The sequence below is a fragment of the Lethenteron reissneri genome, chromosome 11 (genome assembly GCF_015708825.2).
Source record: "Lethenteron reissneri isolate LAM-NWPU_2019-01 chromosome 11, ASM1570882v1, whole genome shotgun sequence".
Taxonomy (NCBI): domain Eukaryota; kingdom Metazoa; phylum Chordata; class Hyperoartia; order Petromyzontiformes; family Petromyzontidae; genus Lethenteron; species Lethenteron reissneri.
The window spans coordinates 4,291,254-4,309,099 of record NC_083789.1 but is presented as its reverse complement, the minus strand read 5'-3'; the positions used below and the strand labels follow the sequence as shown (position 1 = coordinate 4,309,099).

General features: G+C 43.5%; 1 protein-coding gene across 1 annotated transcript in view; it reads left to right on the top strand.

Moving 5' to 3' along the window:
• Nucleotides 1–17,846, top strand: part of LOC133341307 (kinesin-like protein KIF26B) — a 119,045-nt gene that overhangs the window by 31,520 nt on the left and 69,679 nt on the right. The window contains 1 exon segment of the mRNA XM_061549827.1: nt 9,718–9,929. Within this exon segment, the coding sequence (XP_061405811.1) occupies nt 9,718–9,929 (212 nt within the window).

The following is a 17,846-nucleotide window of genomic DNA, read 5'->3' as shown; positions in this document are numbered from 1 at the left end:
GTTATTTTAAATTTTTTAATTCTTATTTTTTTCACATACCTGAGTCACGTAGATACAAATAAAAAAAAAAAATATCACGACGTTTCGATCGCAACGCAAGCAATCGTCATCAGGCGATATAAAGAATATTAATGTGATTGCTTTAAGTGGCACGCTGTTGCCTAACTGACACAAAAACGGGACTTTTTTAGTCCCGTTAAAGACCTAATTCCCGGGAGGATGCTCGTGTACAAAACCACACAAGAAGCTGGGAACCCAGCTGGAGATGCGGTTTTTAATTCTCAACCATGCTACGTCAGTTGCAAGTGATATCTGAAGCTTCTGTGGGTCTTCCCTGGTCTTCAGATGAGTGCCTGTCGCAGTGCATGAGCACGGCCATTAGAGTGGCAGAGGTGACCTTGCGTGTGATGAGGGATGGACGGCCATACCACCCACCTCGATTGTGTTCCCGAACAGCACTTGCCCCCTATGTCCTTAAACATAACTTGTTAATTTCACGTTGATTTTAATTTGAGACAATTCATCTTGAAGGGGATAAATGAATACGATTACAGCCCACGGTGAATTTTGAAAACATCAACGGAATTACATCGGAGTGTGTTACTTCTAGAACTTTGAGAGAATGGTAAAGCTGCTGGTCACTTTTCAAAAGTAACAGTCCCCAGACCTTCCAACAGATCACGTTTCTCTGTACTGCTCAGGTTCTTTGTGGCCATGCTGTGGCCGGTTTTCTCAGATGTGGTTTCGGGTCTGTTGTTCGGCACGGTGTCCAACGTTCTTTGCTCCACTCGCCGAAGATACTTCATCAGGAGTTCCGTCCTAATATTCCCGAAGAATCTGGACACACACGCGTAGTCTATCGCTCTCACTCACTCTAAATGAAAATGAAGTTAAGCAGGAAATTCGAACGGTGCTTTTACAGGCAACGTTATTGATTTAGTGTACAGGGTCTCTCTCAATGGCCTGAATAAATTGGGCTGCTTAGGGACAGTGTGTGGACGATTACAGCAGTGGGAAGTGAGTTGTGCTGGATATGACATAAAGATGTCCCTTAATTAGAATTGTTTTCAAGAAATTTCTACTGCCAATTGTTACTTCTCTCACATGGACCAACAAAACAATGTTTTCATAATCAAAATGCATAATGGTATTTTCCCCCTCTCCTTTGATGAGAATTGAATCGCTGCATTTAGAGAGAGGTTCAAAGAGTTGGCTTTTATGTATTTGACATTTTGCCCATGCTATTAGAATTCTATTAAATTGTTGTTTTTTTTGTTCCCGTTTAACTTTTTTAATTAACGTGTTAGAGAGAGAAATGTGGGCGAATAAATTAAAAACAGGAATAAATTAAACCTGAGCAAATGTAATATAGGGACAATGGTTCAATAGAGAAATAAAGACCCACTGGTAATTTGAAAAAAAAAACCTCATTAATTAATTGACCCATATTTTTGACTGAAATCATTAGGCTTAATGCAGGCATATTGGTTAGGTAAATAGTGTCTGTGAAGCATCTACACTATGGGGACCTCATTTGCCAGTAAAAATATGATAATTGGTTCTTTACCCTTCTATCTGGCAACAAAACTGACACCTTTTTGCAAGGAGTCATGTTTGCATAGACCGCAATACCTGCAGTCATAAATACAAACAAAAGACATAACTCTGATAATGTGCACTGTCCTTGAAGTTGATTGGTCCACACCCGAGACAGCTTTCCTTCGAGCCTAGTCTCATATGGGTTGGACCAGATGACGCCAAAAGGAAAGCTGTCTCGGGTGTGGACCAATCAACTTCAAGGACAGTGCACATTATCAGAGTTATGTCTTTTGTTTGTATTTATGACTGCAGGTATTGCGGTCTATGCAAACATGACTCCTTGCAAAAAGGTGTCAGTTTTGTTGCCAGATAGAAGGGTAAAGAACCAATTATCAGTGTCTGTGAAGCCACTAAAGTTAACATATTAATTTGGAGCTACAGTAGCCAGCTAGGGTCATTTAGCAGCACTAACAAGAATAGGGTCAAGTCATTATCCCTTTGCTTAAATGGGCATTGGAAATTCCACATTCCCATGGCAGGAAACCGTCTACCCATGCAAGCACGACTTACAGCATAAACAGATGGTGCTCATGTTATCTGCATCAGGGGGTGATGATTACGGTGATGATGACGATGATAGTGGTTGTGAATTTGTGGTGATGGCATTAATGGCAGTTGCCTGAGTTGGCCTGGCCTAGTACTTAATCACTGCAATGTAATGATAATACAGCAATAAAAAAAAGCATCGGTGTTGATACTTTCTATTCAATTTAATAATAACAATAATGATAATAATTTACAACCTTTTGTCAATGTAATGTCGGGATGAAGGCCCACCCATACTGGGTCGGTCACAACGAAGAGGGGGGGCCCGCTGTCAGTCCGGATATCACTCGCCACCGATGTTAGCCCTGGCCAGGACTCCAACCTCGGTGTTGCGTGGTTGCTCATTGCACCCCGACCATTGCTCCTCACTTGCTAATTATTCTTCAAATATAAAAAAATTTACAATCCAATTTTCAATATCTATAAACTACTTCTCATAGCTCGAGCCTCCTCTAGTCAAAAGTAATGAATGAGGCCAAAGAAGAAGAAGAAGGAGGGGAGGGGAGGTTGGGGTGGAATAAAAAAAAGAGCACAATCATCTGCACCTATTCAAAGGCTCTGTTTCAGGTGCTGCCCTCTTGAGACCTCTGCCCTAATGACCAGAGGACCACCTAGGAGGGGGATTTATTGCACACAGTGCCACCATTGTTGGCCAGCCCAAGGTGTACACAGACAACCCCGCCATTACCATCAGCGGGGTGCCGATGGAGTGTCGGCGAGAGGTGATATTGCAATATGGGAGCTGCTGAAGGGGATGTTCGCAAGGTGGATGTGGGGGGGGGGGGTAGAGCGAGTTAGGTGGCCGTGAGTGGGAGGATACGGGAGGAGACGGGAGCCCGGCAATTGTGGGTTATTATATTGCACTATCGCGGGCGATCAACATGCATACAACCCCGACCCTTGTCAATAATGTAACGATAGCCCGGGAGGGCCCGAAGAGACATGTGGTGAGCGGGTTGCCTTTTGTTCTCGCTGGAGGGTCCCCAGTGTGGATTGCGCGCGTGTGGGTGTACGCAAAAGCGTCGTGCGTGCGTGCGTGCATCGCCCCGCGCTTTAGTGAACGCTTCCGCTGGGGTTTCTCGCTGTTGGGGGGGATGACGGCCCTCTTTAGATGATATCATCACGGAGGTATAAGCTCATATACATGCATATAGTGCTGTTGTTCAGAAGTCAAGAGTTGGTTGTCTCTGCGTTTAAATGAGCGTCGGGGGGCAATCGTGTTTATTTGTGGCCCCTGCCAGTAGTAGAAATTCCATATTGATAAGGCAGAAACCAGCCTCTCCAAGGGCAACGACTCTTGACTTCTGCCAAAGTGTCACTCATTGAGTCAATCCCCGGCTGAAGTTTTCGAAACGCGAATCACCACCTGGTGCCGTGGTGGTGAGATGTTAACTACCTCGCCTGGTATGCAGGAGGTCGTCGGTTCGATCCTCGACCCTGATGCCTGCTGTGTATTTAGAGTTTGCGTGTCTCTTTTTCTTTCCCCGTAGTTGCGTGGATTTTTCTCTGCATTCTCTGTTTTTCCCCCTTCACATTTAGAAACACACGTTTAAAGTGCTCTACATTTCCACGTGATACGCCACTTTGTTGAGCTATCCATTTGTGTCAAGGTCGTTTCTGAAAAAGAGCTATGCAGCTCAGCGAGCCCTTGCCTGGTTAAAAGAATAACAATTTAGTTTCAACTTAAACCAAAGTAAAAACGCATTGCGGTAGATTCTGCAGCAATTGATGGTCTTTTCCAACATAGCCGACGCGTGCGTTGATTGCTACCTTAATGTATATATATATATTTATAATCGCGTGAGGATGACTTGCCCCCTGTGTGGTCCTTCAAAACAAAAGCCACTGTGGTTCGTTCTGTTCCACGACAAGCCGTGCGGGCGGGGGGGGGGCACACGAGCCATCAGCGGCTTTGCGTCATTCATCCTCGACGGTTGCAGGATAATTGCGAGGCTGTTGTGTTGGCCATTTCGTCGGGGTACTCCGGGGACGGAGGGATGGGGGGGCCGAGAAGTCCCCGCAGCACCTGGTTGAACCTAAGCCCCTGCCGGCGACGCGCGTGATTTTATATTTAATTTATATTTTATTTATATTTTATTCAGATTTTATTTTATTTCTATTTTATTTTATTTCAATTTTATTTATATTTTATTTATATTTTATTTATATTTTATTTATATTTCACCGTCCCCCCTCCCTCCCCTTCCCCATCCGTGAGCACGCGCACACCACCAGCGGCGGACTGGCCCTGGCCATCTTTCATCCACTTAATTCCGATCCACCACACACGTCGCAATGTAATGGGCCGACTCGCGCAAGAGATCAGGCCCCGGCGTGAATGGAGCGATTATTGCCAGTTGTCCTATTATATAGAACGTTTCATTTCGTTATTTGGACGTTCCTCGGTGCAGTTCACCGCAGGTTTGCTTGTTTTTAAGGTCATCAACGGGCTTGCGCAGTGTTTATGTAAAACAAACGACACTCCACGCAACGGTCCCCCAAGGAGCACGGCAGTTTGGTTATATCAGCGCTAGTGGTCTGGATACAGTACACAGAGCTGCTATCTTATTATACACTCGCTCTGTAAGCAGGGTAACGGGCCACTGGCTTCCCACGTGCTGGGAATTAACATCCCATGATGTACCAAACACGCTGATGGCAGGGGACCTTTCTGATAGTAGAATTAGGGTCATGTAGCTGACTGTGCCATTGGTATGAAGTCGAGCAGATTCTGGCATGGGTACAGGCTTTTTAATAACCGAGTTGCGTATAGTTACGTGTTATTCTAAAACTCAATGTGTTTGTTGTTGTTGTTTTATCAGATCAGGCACACTGAGCTATATAGCTCATTTTCAGAAGTGACCTGGCGGCAAATGATACAGTTCAACGAAGTGGCTTATCATAATGTGTGACATGGATAGCAGCCACACACTCGTGTTTCTAAATGTGGAGTGAAAAAGCCAGAGGGAGAACATGAAACTTCAAAATATTCAGGCGTCAGGGTCGGGATCGGCATCGAACCCACGACCTCCTGTATAGCAGGCGAGGTAGTTAACATCTCCTAGCCACCGTGGCACCAGGTGGTCACTCACGATTTAAAAAAACTTCAGCCGGGGATCGACTCAATGAATAACTCTTTGGCAGACGTCAAGAGTCGTTGCCCTTGGAGAGGCTGGTCTCTGCCTTATCAATATGGAATTTCCACCACTGACTCAGGGCCACAAATGTATACGAATGCCCCCTGATGCTTATTTAAACGTGACACAACCAACTCTTCACTTCTGAACTACAGTTACTTTTCGATTTAAAGCTTTCGTGACTGCAGGGATTCATCTTCTTGGTTCTTTTGGTAAAGTCACGTAGAAGGGAAGTAATAAAATAATATAAATAAAATATAATAAAATAATTCTCACGACGTTTCAGCGTCTCCCCGACAGACCTGGTCTTCACCTGAGGACGGCTGCTTGCGTTGTGGCCGAAACCTCGTGAGAATTATTTTATTATGTTTTATTTTTATTATTTTATTACTTCTTTTCTACGTGACTTTACCGAAAGAACCAAGAAGATACAGTTACTTTATATCTGTATATGAGCTTCAACCTCTGTGATGATATCATCTAAAGAGGGCCGATGACGGAGACTGGCCGTGACTCCAAAGAGGCTGTTTACCAGCTGTGAATGTAAACAATATGTTCAAAGTCAAGTGAAAATCAAAGTGTCTCTCTCTCTCTCTGTTTGAATGAGAAACTGGGCGGCACTTATCTTTGCTTAGTGGCCCGGAAAACAACTTGTTAAGCTACAACGTTTGGATGACAGCAGCCGCTCACTCCAGAGGATGATACTGACGATTGCCCATAAAGGAGGGCTCGCTTTATTTACCCCTCAGGGACAACACTCCAAGTTGGCCCATGACCGTGATTTGAACTCGCATGCTGATTGTGAGTCGAGTGCTCTAACCACAGCGTCAAGCCGCTGGATAATGGCTAATGTGGGTGAGGCAAAGATGATTTGCTGCATTGAGATCAAGTGGCAGAGTGGCGGTGCATTGGTGATGGCACTGCGCTGTGAACCTTGACCCCAACTGAGTTTTGAGTCCCAGCCCCGGCTAACATCAGTGGCGAGTCATATCTGAGCCAGTCTTAGCCTCTTTCTTCTACCAAACTGGAGTCATCAGCACGGTGAAGCATTGGCAAACAACCTCCACGACTAACACGGCTTGGGAAGGCCTCCATACAGCAGTGTATTAACATCGGGCTCTAAATTAGTACATACGAATGCTGAAATTAATTCTCACCGTACGTAGCCAACCGTGCTAATCGGAGGTCAATACACTATCGTATCGGTGTAAATTAAATACGGTTAACCAATGCAAACGACAGCCCTCGCGACCCACGATCCAGTCACGCAATAGAGAGCACGGACGTGTTGTTGCGCTACGCGCACGCCGGCCGGCCGGTGGTGTTTCCACGGGCGCTTTATCCAAGCGTTGCGTCAACAACGCGCGCGGGGTGGGCGCGCAAACAGGAAAACACACGGGGCGCGCAAATACGGTGCCGAGAGCGTGGACTCCTGCGTGCAAAGGTCTGCCTCGTCGCTTGAGCACAGCGCGCGCTCTCGTTGTGCAATCTCCCCCTTCGCCCCCCCCCTCCTCCCGCAGTTGCGCGCAGGGCAAAACAAAGTCCGAGAAACACTCGGGCGAAGTGGAAAAAATGTGTTGCAAGCAAAGTAGTGATGATAATAATTGCATTTATATAGCGGCTTTTCATCAAGAGTATCAAAGTGCTGTACAGGACACAGCAGCAGCAGACACTCGGCATATACATAATCTTATAAATACATTTACGAAATAATTTACTAAATTAACTAAGCATTTAATTAGCGGAAGTATATAAATATGTTTTAAATGCGCATTTAAAAAAAAGATCCACAGACTCAAGAGATTCTGATATCTTGAGAAAGAGCGTTCTGGGGACAACACGGGAAAAATCTCGGTCACCCATAGACCGAAACCTCGACCTGGAAATGCAGAGAAGATCTGCATCCCCAGATCTTATGGACCTTGAGGGGACATCTGGGCGAACCATGTCAATGATGTAGGCTGGAGCAAGATGGTTCACTGCTTTGTAAGTCAACAATATGATTTTAAAACTGTATTCTACGTGAAACTGGAAGCCAGTGCAGGGAGGCCCAACCGGGTGTAAATAACAAGATGTCTCAATCTTGATTTGAAGCTTTCGCGAGTAAAGATGCGTCAAGCGGTGAAATGGCTGGGTATGACAAAGGCTTACCTCGGTTTTTACGAACGGGGTTGCGTGTGTTTTCCAGTGACGTGATGCTGGTGGCGCTTATTTCCCATTCGTTGATTCGCAACATTATCGGGGCCGTTTTCGATTTAAAGTTTTCGTGACTGCAGGGATTCATCCTCTTGGTTCTTTCGGTAAAGTCACCAGGACCTGGTTTTCACCTGAGGACGGCTGCTTGCGTTGTGGCCAAAACGTCGTGAGAATTATTTTATTGTGTTTAATTTTTATTATTTTATTACTTCCCTTCGACGTGACTTTACCGAAAGAACCAAGAGAGATTATCGGGGCCGTTATGCATTTGCAAACAAGTTCGTCATTGGCAGTGATGAGGGCACCGGGACAATGGGGGCATGGAGAGGGCCCTGCGACTGAATATGAAAAGTGAAGAGCGATTTGCAATAATAGGCGCAGCTGTCTGTTGAATTGGAGAGCTTCGGATTTAATAGCTAGCTGGGCTTTTTTGTTGGCAGACTGAACTGCTTGATTTAGTAACGCGGTTGATTTTGTTATATTTGACTGAGATTCTCCTCCCCCCGGCCCACTCCACCACCGCCGTGTTCGTTTGTCTAATCAACATCATCACCTGTGCCATATTCACTGGCGGAGAAAGGCCTTCCCCAATAATTCGCACCCGTCACGGTGGTCTCAGGATGCAAGAAATCCATATGGATGCTGCAACATGAGCTGACGTCATCGCTCCATCTGTCTGCCACGGGAACGCTCCATCCGTTGATTGCCACTACTTTGTGAGTCTTTCCCACTGATCAGTATCTCTTCTGACGATGTGTCCTCTCAATAGCAAACTAAATAAGACGATGGACGAGTGACAGTTTTTTTTGTCTGAACTACTTTTTTATGTTTAGTTTGTTGTCGTTCCCCAGCGCATCCGATTAGCAAGGTTGGCTAGGTAGGGTGTGAAAGAAGTTCAACATACATACATACATGCAAACGTGTCGAAATAGCTCCTTGAAAAATGTATTTTTGAATGTTGTGAATTTGAGCTTCAGAAAAATCCTGAATACAAAAAAAATCATGAGCCGCATTTCAGAGGGGCCTTGGACCCGTACAGACTTCTATCACGCGAACATTTATACACATCCCTTTTAAATTTAACTCATGTGAGATGTCTAGAATTGATAAAAAAAAAAGAATCTGCTTGTGTTTTATAGGATCCCGTAATAAATGATAGCCATAGCTCATAAAATATGCATAGGATTTAAAATTTTATGTTTAATTTGAAAGAGCAGTTGTAGGAATTTTAAATGACAATAAAACCCTATAGGCAACCTTCGACGGGGATTTTGCTGGCCTGCATTAACAATATATTTCTGAGCACATTTCCGAGAAATGTTTAGTGAGCAAGATATTTCTGAGTGTCAGCCTCACCAGAATACACTTCCGATGCAGAACTTGCCGCAAAGAGTCCTGGTGTGAGAACACAGTGTGGTGTAATAATAAGCACTGTACTACATTCTTTCTGCAGGATATGAAAACTTTAAACTTTCTTAAATTAATCATAAACGGTTTCTATTAGTGTTTATGATGGCTTTTTTTTTGCGCTTCCAAAGTGATTTCTTACGTTGGATGAATAATTCACTGTGAAGATCATGTTTATTTAATGCTTTGCCAAACGCTTGGCTTGAATTTGCGGTTTCCAAAAAAAAATGAGCGACATCAGCAATAATATCGTGGTATACAAGCCCAGCAATCTGGCTAAATTTGATTCCTCAGAGAATAAGCTATATATATTTAAAAAAACATCCATTTAAAATCCATATTTGACAGTCTGTTTATATTCACTCCCAAAATCAAAGTGGCCAGTGCAATTTTTTTCAACATATATTTGAGTTTCGATTTAAAGCTTTCGTGACTGCAGGGATTCATCTTCTTGGTTCTTTCGGTAAAGTCACGTAGAAGGGAAGTAATAAAATAATAAAACTAAAACATAATAATGAGAATTATTTTATTATGTTTTATTTTTATTATTGTATTACTTCCCTTCTACGTGACTTTACCGAAAGAACCAAGAAGATATATTTGAGTGTTGGCAATCATGTTGGTGTTGTAACTCGCTGACCCCAGCCCAAAACTGGACACCTGCGCAAAAAGAGCTTCCTTGCTCATCGGATTCCTCCCGCAGTCGAAATGAAGACTCTGATGGAGAAACATCCTAAAAGGCTCCAGACGCCGAAAGAGAGAGAGAGACCTTTCCCCCTTGAGCCTCGCGTAAAAGCCCCCCCCGCCCCCCCGCGTGCCCTCGTCGTCGCAGGTGTCGTCGCTCGTAGCGGAGGGCCGTCGCGAGGGACCACGGTCGCAGCAGCGAGCCGAGGGCACCCAAGCGGACCCCGAGCAGAGGCCGTGCGCGGGGGCGAGCGACGCCACCACCGCCGCCGCCCTCTCCTCCCGCTGCCCCTCCCTGCCTCCCAGTGGCGCTGCCCTGCACCTGGGGAGCGGCTCCATCGCCGCGTCGTTTTTCGCGAGGTGAGCCCGCCCGCCCGCATGCCCGCCAAGTTGTTGTTGTGGTTCGTTCGTTTAGCGGTTTTCGTTCGGGTGTGGAAATTGGCACGCGCGTTTGCTTTGTTTACGTCGGTGACTCGTCGTCGTTAATGAGCCATGATCGATCCGCTGCTCGATGGTCGAACCGAGCCATTGCCATCCCTTGTGAGCCTGTGATGCACCAGTTGACCCAGCATGTGTGCGCAAGAATTGATTCTATCCCTTTGTCGTCCTGCTGTTGGATGTGAGCATCTGTCTAGCCGAGAGTTCTTCTCCATAAACACTTAGAATAACATTCTGGATTTGAAGCCTTCGTGACTGCAAGGATTCATACTCTTAGGTTTTTGCGGTAAAGTCACGTAGGTAAAAAATAACAATAATTATAGAAATAAAATAATAATAAATGGAAATATATCAATTAAATCACAACGTTTCGGAGGCAACACAAGTCGCCGTCTTCAGGTGGGACCGTCACAGCTCAATTTAATTGATTTATTTTCGTTTATTATTATTTTATTTCTATTATTATTTTTATTTTTTACCTATGTGACTTCACCGAAAAAACCTAAGAGTACTTATAATAACAATTTACATTTGTAAGAGACGATTCATCTGAGGAGTCCCGGACGATTTCCACACTTCAGCATCTTTCACAGAGAGCACTGCCCAACTTCTCACAAAGTCTCACCAACCGATCCTTCTCTTGCCTCTTCCCCTTCCTCCCTTCCCTTTTTTCACCGTTGGATTATCTTCGTATCATCTCCAGCCATGTCCCTCTTAGGATATGCCTTACACCTACCACCTTCTCATCCCATTTCTCAGTAATGCTCGCTTGTATCTTTATGCCCCTAATGCACACACACACACACACGTATACAGGTTATTGTATTATGCGATTCAATTTCTAAGTGGATAAAACTATCAGAAAGACATATATATAACAGATGGAGTGCAGCAGTGGCTCAGTGGTGAGCGAATGCATGTCACTGATATCAGTGACGAGTGATATCTGAACCGGTCTTGGGCTCGCCCTTCAGGCCAACCCACACTGACCAGCGCAATGAAATATACAACCTCTGGCTCGTGGAGGCCTTTCATCCAGCAGTGGATTGAGAAAGAGCTGAAATACTCTGAGGTTTTTTTTTTCCTCTCTCTCGGTAAAGTCACGTCGGTAAAAAATAAAATTGAAAGTTAATAAAAGTAATAATGGAAATAAAATAATAAATCACGACGTTTCAGAGGCAACACGGAGACTTGTGTTGCCTCCGAAACGTCGTGATTTATTATTTTATTTTATTTCCATTATTACTTTTATTAACTTTTAATTTTATTTTTTACCTACGTGACTTTACCGAAAAAAAAAACCTAAGAGTATGAATCCTTGCAGTCACGAAAGCTTCAAACCTAGAATTAAAGAGCTGAAACTTTTTTTTATAGTTTTTTTATTATAAATAATAGATATTTTACATAGCAGCCGCAGACGGGCTCGTTGTTAAACACTGGCCGAACATAAGTGTTGTTGTTGGTGGTGGTGGTGAAATTCAACTTGGGGCTTGCTTGCATCTGTGCACAGCTCAATGGGGCTTGCACATTCCGTGTAATCTGCTCAAGAATGTGGGTGGGCAGCATTGTGCCCTTAGATGTTGCCTCTGTGCTCGGGAGTTTATGGTCAAGAGCAGAAGCCAGTTAAAATATCTACATTTGCACGGAATATTCATAAGCCATGTGTTTTGTTTTCCCTTTGATGAATGCTATTTCACTGATTTGCAGCAAAGCTATTCCTTTGTTGTAAAAAAAAATAATAACTTAAACATTACTAGTTAATTATAACCGTGGCACTTATACTCATCATAATCGTTTATGTGATCGTTTCATATTCATGGCGCAGCGACAAACATTTAACAATCTGCCCGCGTGATTTTAAACTTAATGCTGCAAATATTTATGTCGTAAAGTCAAATAATGCAGTTTCTCCAAACACGCATCCGCGCGTGGTAGATGCTCATCACCACTGACTGTCCTGAGTCAGTGGTGGAAATTTCCCGTTATTATGTCGAGGCTAATCTATGTATAGGAAAACCACTGTTGAATTACCATTCAGCAGGAGTACCTATTTTATGGACCCTGGATGGATAATAGGGCTGATTTGACCCCCAACAGAGATTTTAAATCGAGATTGTGAGCTAAGCGCTCTGCCAAAGTGCTCTTGAACGATTTAAATCAGTGCCTACACGAATCTAAATTTCCATGTACCGTCATTCAAACCTATATTTCTATTAAGGCATCGTTTATATATATTAATAAAATTGTAGACCACCCACAAACCCGATAACAGCAGCTGATTATATTATTTAACAAAGCCTATATTGTGAAGCAAAATAAATAACTATCAAAGTCATTTATCTACCTTGCATTGCCGTATTAACTTGCATATCTGACTCCTACACATGTATTTACGTGTCGAGTGTAAGTGGCTGTGAAATAATCGGACATAATAGAGTCTGCGTGCGTCTAAACATTCGTCTTTCTTGCAGGCGGTGCCCGTGCTAATGGCACCGCTGCAAAGTAACCATTTGTTCTGGCGATGTATTTTCGAGTGAATAAATACGTTGCTCAGGACCGTTTTTTGGCTTTTCGTGCGCGCATTTATTGCCATTTCCATTGCCGCCCCTGCAAAACGGCAATACGTTTGAACTAAACCCTCGTGCATATATTCAACCGCGACCATTACTGCCTTTTGCGGGGCAAAGCGAAAACCCGGTTATCAATTTCACTAAAAGGCTGGAGGGTGGCGGCGGTGCCGAAACTATTTTTCAGAGGAAATTAGAAATAATTATACCCAATCAGCATTTGTATTCTTTTATGTCTTTTTATTAATTCAATCGAGACGGCGGACGTAATTATGGAAATTGTTAAACATGTATACTCCAAGACGAAATCCCCTTTTGTGGGCTCTGGCTTTTCATTATTAAAAGCTGGCCCCGTTTTTTAAAAACGTCAAAAATTACCAGAGGCTTAAGTGCAAGTGTGTAGTGCTTCATAATTGCTGCAATTAGTGCTGTGCCATGCCTCGCAATAAACAGTCTTATTCAATCACAAATTGTGATCCACACAGAGGCAGACACAATGTGGGGCCCATATTTAAGTCTTGAGTATTATTATTATAATTATTATTTTCTTGTTTTAACACCGGATGAACATTGGTGCACGTGCATTGTTTAATGCACTCGTAATGGTGAAGATGATCATAATTTACATCTCCATGTCAGTCCACTACTGAATGAGTGAAGGCCTTACACATGCCATGTCAGGCATGAAACGGGGGGGGAGAAGTACGGTCAAAAAACTTGCCACGATGGGAAGGCATAGGGAGGGCTTCATCCAGCAGTAGATTTATAAAGGGCTTTACATTTTTATCGCCAGAATCTGAATTTGTATTTATACTGGAGGAATCCGATGAGCTATGAAGCTCTTTTTCACAGAGGTTCCAATAGGGGTAGGTCAGAAAGTTGCAATAACAAAGAATGCAAAAACACGATAGGGGTGCAATGTATAGGAAAGGTAAGCAAACCACGAAACTAAACAATTTTATTTTTATTTTACCAGGTAAAGCCCACTGAGTTATTAGCTTCTTTTTTCAGAAGTGACCTGGCCACAAATGATAGCTCAACAAAGTGGCTTATCGTGTGCACATTTATAGCAGCCAAATAATCTGAATAATCTAAACGCGGCCGAGAAGGCACCAACCGAGGAGATGGAGCGATGAAATCAGCTCGTGTGTAGGGTGTAGATGCTTAGATTGTGGGACCGTGAGAGACAGTGACGGCTCATGGAGCTCTTCATTCAGCAGTGGATTGCTCACGGCTGATGATGATGGCAATATAAGTGGAGGAAGAGTACCGGACAATTAATTAATCCATGCTCCATCATTTAGGCATCGACGTAAAATGTAAACGTTGCAATGGCCCTCACAATGTCCTAGTTTTGTTTTTGATGTATCGATATCCATGGCTATTGGGGGCAAGTCACTCCAGCGAATACTTTTCACTTGAGACTCTGCAGGATAGGACCCATGCTTTACGTGATTTGGAATGGACAGACTTCAGCGTATCAAGTAGAACGTGGTCTTTTCCATAAAAAAAATCACTGAAAAACAAAACCCCACTGCTTTCAAATGGGTATTTTTCCGCATGGAGCAGCGTGCGTGTGTGTGTATTTCAACAAGTTCAATCATAACATAATAATGGCAGCTCTCGCGGTTATATTAATAAAGAAGCAAGGACTGCATGTAAATGGTGATTGACTGTAATAATTAGCACTGTGTTTGTAACTGTGGCGCTGACCATTTGTCAGAGGCCGCCTTCCCTTTTTCTGCGCTTGCCACTTAGCCCTGGCTCCTGCCCCGGCTTTGTTCCACCATGAACCCAGATCGTGACATTTACCTCTTCCTTACCTCTAGATTTGAAGCTTTCGTGACTGCAAGGATTCATACTCTTTGTTTTTTTCGGTAAAGTCACGTAGGTTAAAAGAAAATAAATAAATTGAAGACGGAAGCTTGTGTTGCCTCCGAAACGTCGTGATTGAATTCATTTGTTTTCTTTTAACCTACGTGATTTTACCGAAAAAAAACAAAGAGTACCTTCCTCACCTGTTCCTTTACCTTTTGTATCCACATTGTTGTGGGCAGCATTGGTATATAAATACTCCGTATGAGAAGATGACCTTAACAGAGAATGGCACAAGAGGCTGGTGCCAGGAAGATGTGGCCACTACTTGAGCATATTGGCACCGGACGGGGAAAAGTGGAAACAAATGACGAAACGTGAAATGAGCACCTACGATGATGATAAAACACATTCTTTGCACTATTTCAGTGCTACATATAAACGGAGTGGTAGCTCCTACAATCTCTCATTTACTTGATACAGCCGTCGTGGCTTTGACGGTACCACCTGAAGACGGAGGCTTGTGTTGCCTCTGAAACGTCGTGATTTTTATTTTATTTTACTTGTTAATGTTTTTACCTACGTGACTTTACCGAAAAAAACCTAAGAATATGCGATCTACTCGTTTATACCTGCCGGCCGTTTCAAATGCAACACCGGTGGATCGGGTCAGCGACCTCTGCATTGCATGCCCTGTGATAACCGTGTGCACCATGGCAGCGTCTGGAGATACTGTGCAAATTGACAATATTATTATTATTATGAAGAGGATATCAGTACTGCATGGGGTAATTTTTCACTCATGATAGCACTCCCCCGATGAGGGACTTATCATTGCATTTGCTTATTGCATTTGGCACGCAATTTCAACCGGCAATAAGCCAGATTTAGGCGCGTTATTATTGCAGGGTTTTGACAAATCCCTTTAAGCGATCATCCCCAAAAAACAGCTGCAAAGATATAACAGAAACAAGCGTTAGCTTTGTGGCACGATAGTAAGTGGCTATTAAACGTCGGAGACACCGCTTGTAGACGTAGAGAGGCAGCCCCAAGTACAGTCTGTCCACTTGATTTTCCATTTTTAAAGATAAGACCAGGCATTTGCGATAATGATAATGAGACGTGTTGGTGATTCATCAAGGTGTGTTTATAAAGCGGCCAAATGAGAGACAGTGAAGGAGAAATGTGAGGGAGAGAACCAACCGTTTCATTATTTTATTAGGCCAAAGCCAGCATTATAGTAAGTCTTCTAAACACACTGATGTGCCCTGACTTTGCTAAATAAGTTCCATCTCCGACCGACCATGCAACCATTACAAGCTTGCTGGCAATGTGGTGAGAGCACCTGACCCGCACATTGAGAGATTACGAGGTTAATTCAGCCAGGGTTCATGAAATTTATACTGCTTTGTGGGAGGACATTAACCTTTGGAATCCTGTGGGGAAATTGGCCCCCGTCACAGAAATGTGGAATTTCTATCAAATGGTTCGGGGCCACGAGTGGAGATGAGATAACATAAAGCACTGGTATCCAGAACACACCATGTTGATGATGAAGCAGTGTTGTGGAATTTGTAGTCAAAATCACAGAAGCATGTCTGCTCTTCATATATCAAGCTAGATAGCCAGAGGCAGATTGGCCCGTCATCAACGCCACGGGTAATACGCGTGAATAGGCTCTTGGTTAATTCCTAAAAAAAAAAATAGCGTATGATGAATGCAGGAGCCTCGTCAAAGCATCCTCGCACCTGCATGAGTGCGAGGCAGTGATCATCACCATTGATGGGCACTGAGCTAGTGTTGGGAATTCCTCTTGTTTGTGGCAGGGGTGAGTTCGAACGGTGCATGACCATGAAAATCATAATTTCCATATGTGACATTTCCATATGTGACATTTCCATTTGTGAAATTTACATATTTGACATTTCCCAAGTAGAGTGAAGCAGAGTCCTGAGTTTGATCAGGTTTTTAGCAAATCATTTAGAGCACGTGGTTTATGTTTTGTTCTTTATTTTAAAATGATGATTAAAACTCACTTTCATCGCTTGCGGTGCCCTCGCAAGTGCTCAATTTGACCTGAGTGCCGTACATCAATGCAGCGTCAACGCAATGCCGCAAATATATTGTGTACTTGCGCATGTTTTGCGATGTTTGTTGCTGTGTTGGCTTTCCGATGTGTTACTTCACGTTGCACAGCGTGTTGTTCGACATTATGTGCAACATTTCGTGCCAAGGCCTGGGAGCTTCTTCACCTTCTTTTGAGTTTGAATCGGGAATTGAATTCAGTTCCTAAAGAAGCTTTGTCACTGGCAGGACAAGATGCTCATGCTTTATTGGCATTACATTGGCATGCAGTGACCTAGATGGGATATTAAACTGTGGCCTTTGCACGGATGACTGAATGCATTCCCATTGGAATGTGGATAATGCTCACAAATGCACTGCCTGTAGTGTGAGATTTGAAAACCAAAATTAGATATTTTACTTGACAAACAAATCTAGACTCAGATGTAGGCTGCTGGCCCAGACAGCAAATTCCATATCAGGACATAACCTGGGTTTGAATTCTGGTAACGACTGGTGAATTAAACTGGTTCTCAAGTATAGCAAGTGTATGCTTTCAGCCCAATCCTAAATAACTGCACAGAAAAAAAACATCACGTTAAATTTGGTATGTCACTTAACCCCTTCCCGTTCCGAGACGACTGCAAGTTGTAGGGTCACCGCTGAATCTCGGAAAGCACAAGCGGCTCAGCGTACATTTTATTCAGGGAGGTGTAGCGCCGCTGTTTTTAAAGACATTGTTATTCACCGCAGAGAACCGTCGCGACCCCACAGCACTCTACGATGGCTGGCACCAAACTGTGCCACACGCCCTCCCGCAAGGCCTTGTGGGAGCCTCGGTACCGATATGGTTATTAACATTTTTAGTTTTTCTTCTGGCGCTGTAGACTTTTAAAAACACCTCTTGTTCAAAAATGCGTGCACAATTCATAGTTTGAATGTAAAATACGAAAAACATTATTTGGGATCGCAAAATTTGCAAGTCAACAACGTACGGTGGAATGTAAAGAGTTTCAGTTTTGCTTCAGTGGATTATGAAATGAAAAAATAAGTCTGCCAGATTTAGAAGTCGTATGCGTAGAATTCAAACTCGCAAGTGCAATGAAATCAGTTGTGACGATCATTGTCTGACGTTATAAAACGGTATAAAGTAGAGTCACAAAAGCCATGTCAATTAGAGTGGAGCACTACAACTCACAGATAAGTGGCTTCCTGCACAAACAAGACCGTTGCTGTGTTCATGTCCATCGGTGGGACAGAGCCCACTGGTTGAACCGTCACATTTTCATCGCAGGGGCAAGTCCCCTTGCATAAGACGGCAAACGTCAACTTCCATGCGAAGAGAAGTGAACAATTTTTTCATCATCAAAAAGGGATGATGAGCTCCATAAAG